At 51.5% G+C, this 10,462-nt stretch overlaps 1 protein-coding gene across 1 annotated transcript; it reads left to right on the top strand.

Moving 5' to 3' along the window:
• Nucleotides 1–505: 505 nt before the first annotated feature.
• Nucleotides 506–9,665, top strand: LOC122386127. The gene is made up of 5 exons (XM_043375011.1): nucleotides 506–623; nucleotides 7,019–7,224; nucleotides 7,460–7,658; nucleotides 8,873–8,980; nucleotides 9,527–9,665. The coding sequence occupies exons 1-5, from the start codon at nucleotides 544–546 to the stop codon at nucleotides 9,663–9,665; spliced, it is 732 nt and encodes a 243-aa protein (XP_043230946.1). The 5' UTR covers nucleotides 506–543.
• Nucleotides 9,666–10,462: the final 797 nt, after the last annotated feature.

Here is a 10,462-nt window from a genome sequence, read left to right as displayed (position 1 = left end):
GAGTCAGGTCAGATGACTCGTGGCAAGTCAGGTCAGTAGAGTCGCGATGAGTCGGATCAGTAGAGCCGTGACGAGTCAGGTCAGTACAATCGCATGATGAGTCAGGTTAGCGGAGTCGTGACGAGTCAGGTCAGCGGACTTGTGACGAGTCAGAGGTCAGCAGAGTCATAACTTGCTACTAGATCGCTATACGGACGAACGTCGAACGGTAAAGATATTCGGTGACGAGCAACATTCGTTTTGACAATCTTCCTGCTGTGGCCGATGGCCAGATGGACTCGATTGGCCCGAAGTGGAGTAGAGGGGACTATAGTGGAGTGGAGTGGAGTGGAGTGGAGTGGAGTGGAGTGGGTGCGGCTCCCGGCAGTGCCACTCTCCGAGCTGCCACCGCGGCCGGGTCGGGTCAGTCAAACGGGCCACCCGGCCGGCGCGCGGCCGCCCGCTGTATTCTGAGGTAGGACGCGCGCCGACGGGGCTCCGACAGTCGCCGAGAGGAGGCGGCCGATCGTGGACGGAGGTCGACGGGTCGGAGTCAGGGTCAGGATGGTGGCCGATCGACTGCTGGTGCTGCTGTGGTCCGCCCAGCTGGCCCTGGTCGGAGGGCTCATCGACTCGCAGTTCAGGTGGGTCCAACCTCCCACTGAGACAAAACCTATACATACATAACGCACGACGCTCCGACGGGGTCGTGGGAGATCGGTTACGCACATCGACAGAAATAAGGACGAGACCTCGAGAAAGGCAGTGTAGGGATATATAACAACGGGGTTTATGGATGTTGTCAAGGGAAGTGTAATAAGCATGGTTTTCCAAAATTTTATAAAACAAAACTGCAAAAGTATTGGTATAATACGTAAAGTAAAATCTAATACAGACCACTGATAAGTAGGTATGATATCCAAAATCTTGCCTGAGTGCTATGCATGGACGAATCGACGACGTGACCCGCAAGAAGCAAAACTTGTGCGGCGGTCTTTCAACAGTGCAATCTCTACCATGGAATCGGAAAGTTCTTAATTGTCAGGAAGAGGTAAACCACAAAAAACCTGCATGGGTCGCTAAAAACTCATTTGGCAGCAGCGCTTAGGCAGTAGCTATAGCTAGACACCCAACAAATTTAAGCAGATTCCAAATTTAAGGGCATGACCAAACCCTGATGAGAAATTGTAGTAAAAACGTCACGCCTAACTTGGCTGCAGCTGACGTGCTCTCACTCCTAAATGACTAGAACTGCTAAAACGACAAACATTGGAATGAAAAAATTAATGAACATTTAAAAAGCGCTGTACCCGTCCCTTTCAGACGGAATCAGCAGAACAACATAAAATGTCGTCGAATAGCTATGTATGTATGTATGTACATGATTTAAAGACTCGTCTACTTACTTACGTCGCCTACACAGTACACATCATTGCATGGAAGACGGGTCCGTATATTGCACAAATCGTGCTCTTCATCAGCATACCATGCATAATGCACATTGCACAACTGCACACGGAACATCTGATACAGTTACCGCTCCATCACACTGAGTTCATTACCTAACTCGATGGCAATCTCTTGTTTGCAGGTCTTTGACGTTTTCCTGTTGCTTCACCATCCCCACACTCTTCTCTGGGGTGGAGACTTTCGCTGAATCTCCCGTCTTCCGGCTAGCCCGCAGTTGCGCCTTGTTTAGTAATGACGCCAGGCTGCTTAATGTGCCGACTGCGGGTCCAGTATTGTGCTGTCAGTGCATGCAGTATTTAGCTTATTCAGTAACGTAACTCAGTTGAGGTCAGGCATTGTTCATTCGGGACCCTAGTAAGCCCTAGCGGTAGCCTAAAGCCTAAACCCTAGTAGCGGTCCCAGCATACCACTTTGTCGCATAGACCCATTGGGTGCTGCTGGAAGACCTATCAAATGTTTGATATCATATATGCTACGAGTCTTATGCAGCCATATTGGCTTTAGCCGTTTTCACGACGAGCTGTCCGGCGAATGCACCTGATTTGACCAAATCTGCACCTAATTTCTTTTACAGCAAATATCTTCATTTTATGAATTTATTTCAGTGTTTTAATCGATGATGCTCTCTGATAATATGACAAAGCAGGCATATAAGCAATTAGTGCAACCCTAGCTGATAGCTGCTAAGAGGCATACTGAACCTGATTTGACCAAATCTGCACCTGATCTGTACCAGATGTGCACCAAATGTGTACCAGACGGCCGTCGTGAAAACGGCTATTGGGCTTTGTGTATAACGAAGCCGACTATAGAATGATAGTCGGCTACAGAATGATGTTCCACTCCTCAGAAGCCATCAGTTGACCGGAGCGCTAAGTTGTGCCGTTTATCACGCAATTAAAGCGTGTCGACTGTGAGCATTGGGACAAAGCTATATAACTTGTGAACTCATCCCGTGTAATGCGGCACAGCCTACCACTTCAGGCAAATAATTGCCTGTGAAAAGTGGAACATCATTCTGTAGTCGACTATAAGCTCTAACTTTAATGACATAACCTTTGTGACATGACATAGAAGCTTTGATTTAAACGTACGCAAACACAGCATTGCTTTGTATGGAACAGCAAATCGGAATATGTATTGTATTGTATTGTATTTACATTTAAGAGCGATCCACATACAAAGTGCGTGGCGATTACTGCTCAGAATCCGTATCCGCGGTTGCTAATCTAATCATTCAAAACAGTTGCACATTCACTCACGTCAAAACAAGGACAAAACACTCTCAGGACAGCCTCATCGCTTTTACCCACCCCTATCCTATTGGTCAACGACGATGTGCTGATTCATCGTCCACGATTGCGGCTTTAACAGCGCGGGCGAAGCGGGCGGGAGGCAGCTGCGACAGGTGAGGTGGCAGGCTGTTCAGCAGAGCTGCAGCTCGATAGCCAAACCGCCGCTTGCCCGTTTCCAGCCGTGGACGGGGAAGATGGAAGAAGTGATCTTGTCTGGATGGTCTCTCGCGGATAGCGCTATTAGCGACGAACAGGGCTGCTAGTTGCTCAGGTTCACGGCGCTGTATGATCTTGTGTGCGATGACAAGGGTGTGGAAATCGGACATACCGCGCGGGGACAACCACCCGAGTTTTGTTCGCAGGTCGGAGACATGGTCAAATTTACGGCGGCCGAAAATAACTCTAGCGGCGAAGTTAAGAATTTTTTGGAGTCGATCGAAATTTTTTTGGGACCCATTACCATAAACTGAAAGGCAGTACTGGATACGCGATACAACGAGTGCCGTCACGAGCGTTCGAATGATGCCATCTGGGAGACAGTGGCGCGCATGTGAAAGACCAATCAACAGTCCCGTACACCGGCGGCAGAGTTCAGAGACGTGTGCGTCCCATGACATAGTGCTGTCAAAAGTGACGCCAAGGTTCCCGACTTGTGCGCACGGTTGCAACGCTGCGTTGCGGAATGGTACTCTAAAGTCTGGTAATTTACGAAGATTTTGACGAGTGCCAAATACAATAAGCTGTGTTTTACTTGCGTTCACTTTGAGGGCGTTAGCGCAAAACCAGTCGTTGAGAGACGCGAGCGAGTCCTCCATGCGCGAGATGAGAACTTCGAGGTCCCGAGCTGGACCGCTAACCAATACTTGAGTGTCATCGGCGTACTGAAACACTTTTGCGTCGCCCGCGTATAGCGATAAGTTGTTAGAGAAAATGGTGAAAAGAAGCGGCCCTAACGCAGAGCCCTGGAAGACACCCATGGCATTAGAAAGAGGCCTAGACAGCACTCTACGTCCGGATACATCTTTCAAAGACACGCTCTGAGTGTGTCCATGTAGATACGCGGCGAACCAGGAAATTTCAATGCCGTGTAACATCAGTTTTTGCATCAGAAGATCGTGGTCAATCACGTCGAAACATTTACTGAGATCGAGAAGGCATAGCATTGACAAATCCCCCCTATCAGTGGCGGCCAGGATGTGTTCAGTGACAGACAGCAACGCGGTTTCCGTGGAGTGCCGGGGGCGGAAGCCGTGCTGGGAGGATGCCAGAAGGTGATTATGGGAGAGGTAGGCGTAGAGCTGCTGATGGACAATGCGTTCAACTACTTTCATGATTACAGGAACTAGGGAAATGGGTCGGAAGTTTGCGGGGTCTGAAGGGTTACCAGACTTGAACAGAGGGTGAACTATGGAATGTTTCCATGAATCGGGGATGTCAGATTGGATTAAGCAGGTATTGATAATATGCAGGATGACACCACCAATAGCGGGGAATCCGAATTTCAGCATGCGGACACAGACGTTATCGGAGCCGCAGGCACTCGAGTTACGCATGCTGAAAATAATCCGCTCGAGCTCCCCCAGTGTTATCTCACGAAGTTGAAAAGTGCATGCGCCGACACGGGTGAGACGCACATCCAAATCGGTGGGAGTGTTTTGGGCTCGGATCTCGTCAGCGACACGAGGACCGACAGATACAAAAAATGAATTTAAATCATCGGCAGATAGATCGGGCTGGACGTCTGGGCCGTCCTTCTTCGCGGCTACCACTGACCTGATGCACTGCCAAACTTTGTTGGGGCCCCGCTCCCCAATTTCCCTCCGTATCTCTATTCGCCTGTCTCGACGCACTGCCGCCCGGACTGAGCGGTTTAGGTCTCTGTATTCGCTCGAGTTGCGGCCTAGATGGCGAAGCGCAGCGCGACGTTGAGACATGAGGTTACGGGTGGCGGCGGAGACGGGAGGAGCGGTCGGGTTACGGATAGACACACGCTTGATTGGGGCATGGGCATCAAAAACAGGTACGAAGAACGACAAGAAAGCATGCCACTTGTCACTGACAGTTTCGGCAGAGAAGACATAATCCCAGTCGACATCGAGTAAGTCGTGATACAGTGTAGGGTGATCTAGGCGCTTAAAAGAGCGAGATGAGATAACGGCGGGCTTTTGACGCACTTTCGGCACATTGACAATCACGTCGATGATTTTATGGGGACTGAAGTGACAATAATTAACGCTGGTGTCACACACAAGTTCGCGTTTGTTAACAATACATACATCCAATAGAGAGCCGGAGGTAAAAGTTGGATTTGTTACTAGTTGATCTAAAGAATAATTCGATAAGAAGCTGATCAGATGTTGAGACGCGCGGAAACTCGGCCCCTTCAATAGGTCACAGTTGAGGTCCCCGCAGAGAACGAACGGAACTCTGGGGTAATCGATGAGGACCCGCTGCAGCTGGGCCTCGAGGTCCGTGAAGTCGGCGAGCAGGGCAGCCTCAGAGTGTCGGGGTGGCCGATAAAGGGAGCAGATGATTATCTGTTGGCCCTTGTCCAGCTTCAGCAGCGCCCACTGCGACTCCAGCTTGCTTTCGGAGCTCCCGCTGCCGGGGATCTTCAGTGTCATTGACGTCAAACTGTTTTTAGTGATGATGGCTACGCCGCCATAACCGCTGCCATCTGGGCGGTCCACACGACTGAGCGAGTAGCCCGGAATGACCAGGAGGCGTTTCGGGGTAGACGGACGTAGCCAGGTCTCGGAAAGCACCATTACGTCGTAGTTGCGACGAGCGAGTTCGCAGGTCAGCTCTTGAAGTTTGGGTTTGATACTTTGAATATTTAGGGCGCCGATCAGCAATTTGGGCGGGTCGGTCGGCCGGCTGGACTGGAGAGTCCTCGATGCGGGGCGGGGTCCACATGCCGCTTCCGCAGGGCTGAGGGGGCGTGATCGATTAAGACAGCGGATGAGATACGCGGGAAGACTGCGCCGGATAGTCTCGGCTACTTCACGAGTGGTGTCGTTGCTTGGTCGGTCACGCACCGCCATCAGATGTGCCCGGTCGTATGCACGTCTGGCAGATTCAGCAGTGTGATCGTCCCGTCGGTGGTCGCTGGCCGGTGTTTGGCACTCTACACGGCGAGACCCGTTCGGGGCCCCAGTGCCGGAAGCAGTCAGCTGTCCGCTGCTCCCATGTCCCCTCGCACGCCGAGCGCGCCAGCCCGCGCGGCGGCCGCGCCGAGCGGGCCGCCGGGGCAGGGGGGAAGGGTCGGCCGGCATTGTTCGTTTAGCCGGCTACCGGCGTCTCAGGCGCCGGCCGGTCCCGGTAGGGGTTGGTCGCCATGACAACCGAGGACGGTTGGCAGAGGGCGGAGAAGTCGTTGAAAGCATCCGCGTCGGAAAGGAAATAGTCCTGCAGATATTGGCGATTGGATGGCTTTCATTAGCAGTGGGACTCACAACCACATTTGGCGCACCGATGAGCCGCCTCGTCTTTGGACCCTATGGTTTAGATGTAAATGTTACAGATGAGATTCACATACAGTAGGTAAATACGTGCGTTCCCTTTCGGATTATGCATTACTTAAGATCGACGGAGGTCTGATGTGAATCCTAAAATTGTGAAATCGGCATCTTTTCTGAATGAACGCTAACGGTTCCACCGGGGGCGATTCCAGAAGACATCAATGATCAATGACAGAGTGATTCAGCAGAGTTTCCTACTCACCGATGACTTTTTCACCGCCGAGGCAAAATCCGCCGATATTTGTGGTTCGCGAATCGCGGGGCGGCGGCGTTTCCAGAACGGCATAATGACCTGGCATTTATCAGTAAAATAGCCTGTATTGTGCTCGCGGTGAAACGAGCCGCTGACATCTGACATCGGACCCTGCGTGGGCTGCTGTCACGCCCCGACCGCTCCGGTTTACCGAATCGCCCCACGGTCTGCTACGTGTGCTACCGTATTCATTGAATGGTTGGCAGTTGCACTTTTGTGTCGGTCAGCCAATACATATATGTGGTGGCATGAAGCTGCACACCTCCTCCTCCCTCCAGCCTAACACCGAGCCCCGCCCACCTCACGAGACTTTACTCACTCTGCTCAGAGCGGCACCCACTACCGACAGCGCGGCACCCACTACCGACAGCGCGGCACCCACTGCTCGGAGCAGCACCCAACCGTATCGGTGGCAGCCGCTGCACTGGCTGGGCGCGGCAGCTCCGTCTCACTCCGTTCACCTCCTCCCTCTTTGGTCCCTCCCCGCCCCCTCCCCGCAGGCCGTCTGGACTGCGCCGCTCGGCAGCTGCCCGCCGGCTGGCAGCGGCAGCTCGCTCCAACAGCTCGGTACCCGCTGCTGCCGTGTCAGAGGCGGCTCACCGGGCCGGGAGGAGGCGCAGGCAGACGCTGGCCGTGCCAGAGGGGTCCGTGATCGGCGTCATCCCAAAGTTCGGCTGGCTGCTCTACCAGGGCGAGGATGACGAGGGTGAGTTGCCCACTGCCCAGCTATACATAATTAGCGACCTAATGAAGTAGATATAAGCTCATAGTAAGCTCAAAGCTGCCCTGAATATCATATAAATATTGTTGTAAGGCTCTGTCACAAGGCGCTGGTTCGCGAGTGCGAAATATTCTTGGAAGGTCTGAAGAGTAGCGGGGAAAGGGGACATTTTATGTATATGCTCCATCTTGTCCGCTGATCCGGGTCACGTCCGTTCCAGAGTTGGACTTTGTGGTGGAGACAGAGTTTCTGTACCGGTTTCCGGGCAGCACCGAGTCGGAGGTGGGTGAGACGCGCTCGGACGGACCCTTCTACGACTCGGGCTTCGACTACGACGCCTGGCTGGCGCACCGCCGCCAGAAGCGCATGGTGCGCGACAAGAACGCCGTCTACAAGAGCGTCTCCGGCATCTTTAGCAGGTGTGACACTGTATTCACTATTCAGTTAGAGCACACAGAAAAATATTAACACCGTTAGCGGTGTAATTGCACAGTACATATCTGAGCACTTGAGGAAAGTTAATTTAGTCCCTTCCCCGCTTACATTACTCGCGCTTCTAAATGAACACCAGGAAGAAGGTAATAGAACACTGTTAGGAGGGTTGTATTTGTATTTGTACATACGGTCTCCATTGTATGGCTTTTCAGACCGCGATTGATGGTTCATAGCACACTTAGCCTATGGTTGTTACAAATAAGTACATGGAGTAATATTCACATGAAATGCAGTAAGGCACACAAATAAAGCTCAGGCAGCATTACATCACACATGGCGACATACACTGACAGAATGGTTCACTCGGTCAACGATCGCTGCGTTGGTTCCACTGCGCAATTGCACGGTAAGTGAAAAAACGCCTCGCAAATTCTGTGTGGATACGAGGCAATTGTAACAAGCCCGCGGAAGTGGAGCGCGTTTCTCTGCTGGATATCTCGCGTCGGTGAACTAGCGAGTTCTGCAAGTGACGTGGAGCATACGGGTGGTACATCAGTCGATCCACAAATAAAACATCTCGCTTGCTGATCAAATCATCAATAGTGGGCCATGCAAGCGAACTCAGTAGTGGTGAGACATGTTCCGATTTACGCTTACAAAACACAATACGAGCACAATGATTTATCACTCTTTGAATGCGACGCTTCTGGGTGACACTGCAACCACCCCATACACTCAGACAATACAGAATATGAGGAAAAATCAGTGCCTCTATCAAAAATGCCTTTACCTCCGTTGAAAGTCCACAACAAAATTTCGAGAGCCCGTGGAGAGTTTGGGTGTTTTGCTACATGTAGTAAAACACCCAACCCTCCTAACAGTGTTCTATTACCTTCTTCCTGGTGTTCATTTAGAAGCGCGAGTAATTTAAGCGGGGAAGGGACTAAATTAACTTTCCTCAAGTGCTCAGATATGTACTGTGCAATTACACCGCTAACGGTGTTAATATTTTTCTGTGTGAGCCATCTCGTAGCCATCATTTGTGTTAATCATTATGATTTAATAATGGCAATAATGTGATGTCAACATGATTACATATCGTTCCTGATGTCGAATGATGCGAAGTTCACCATGAAATTGAATGAAGACAGATAAACGATGTCTACCTACATTCCGACCTGTGCGCTCGTATCCTCAGGCTGGGGCTGGAGGGCAAGTCGTGTTTGCTGAAGACCATTTGCGAGATCACTGGCAGCCCGCTGCTGCACGACGGCCTGATCGGCGAACTGCTCAACATGGCCCTCATGTGAGTGGCTGTCAGATGCCGGCGGGACGGCAGTCTCGACCCGTCGGGAAAATGGACTGAGCTCGAGCTGAATGAAGCTGAACTTGATGATCTGTTCTAAGACATTGCTCACTTACCGCGTCAGCAAACAGCGAGAGAAGGTTTTGCTCTAATTAATTGTGGAAGCGGTCCCCTCCGGGGTGACCGTTTAAGCGGTTTGGTGTAGCTAGTCCCATTGGGCGGTGCCTGTCGCACGGGACGGGATTATTCCGTGACGATTGGTATTGTATGCATAAACGTCACGCTCTCTAACGATGTTCTTTGGCGTCACAGTCTCTTGACGATGCTGCCTGAGGTCGATGCTCCATAAACGATGTTTCCTGACTCCGATGTTCCCTGGCGTTAGTGCTCCCTGACTCGGGTTTTCCCGCTGTGTTCCCTGATTCTGGTGCTCCCTGTCCGGCGGTGTTACAGACCGAGTCACACGGTGGACGGCGCGCCGGACTCCGGTGTGTTCCCTGACTTTAGTGTGCCTCCTGATGTGCTCCCTGTCTGGCGCTGTTACAGACCGAGTCACACCGTAGACGGCGCGCCGGACGAGCTGGACGAGTACCGAGAGGCGGAGCGGCTGGGAGCGTCCGGCCGCAGCTGCCAGGCCGCCTTCAGCCAGTGCCCCGTGTCACTCTTCAAGCAGATGCACGCCTGACCGTGCGACCTGCCAGCGCCGGGCGACGGTGACTGCGAGAGATAGCGTGATTTTCGCTCCGAGGATGGGTGAATGCAGAGTGGAATGTGCAGCGAGAGATGAGCGCATTGTTATGTTGTTATGTGCAGTTGTTGATGATTTGTTACCTCATGTTGAGCTATCTTAAGTTATATATTGTAACTGATGTCGATTCAGGCATCACATATAACGGTACCTACCTAAATATGCGGTAGAATTTTAATATAAAGGATGTTATTTTATTATGATGATGAATACCTTACCGTTAAATAGAGACAATGTGCAATGTCATTTCCTTGTAGAGCTATGGTATGAAAATACATGTCTGGTCTGACCACCTCCAAGGTGTATTACTCTTAGCAGCAGCCAGCATGAGGCACTGATGTGAACATTGTACCTATGAGTAACATTTATAAAACCGTATGTATCGGTCTGAAGCTGCTGCAGACCCTCGCAGCTGGCCCATGATACGGTGCTCTCTCGACTTTATGTGCATAAGGTACGATTGTCGCGAATTATTTGTGAGAAACCGCATAAGTGTGAAGGCTATATAGCCATGTTTACCATGGAGCTTAAGTGTATCATCCCGTTTCGGGTGTGGAATGGAATCGGTGCTGTGACCGAGCCCTACTGAAAGTGTGACTGGCGACCGAGCCGACACGCAGACGATGTCCAGACCAATCTAAACGGTTACCAGCCCCCGGATATGCAGCTGGGGATCGTCTGTACTCACGCACCTTAGCCCAGGTGAACGATAAAAGGCAGCACCGGCGCCGGCA

The sequence above is a fragment of the Amphibalanus amphitrite genome, unplaced genomic scaffold, assembly GCF_019059575.1.
Source record: "Amphibalanus amphitrite isolate SeventyFive unplaced genomic scaffold, NRLGWU_Aamphi_draft 000241F_arrow, whole genome shotgun sequence".
NCBI lineage: Eukaryota > Metazoa > Arthropoda > Thecostraca > Balanomorpha > Balanidae > Amphibalanus > Amphibalanus amphitrite.
This window is presented reverse-complemented; position numbering and strand designations above follow the sequence as displayed.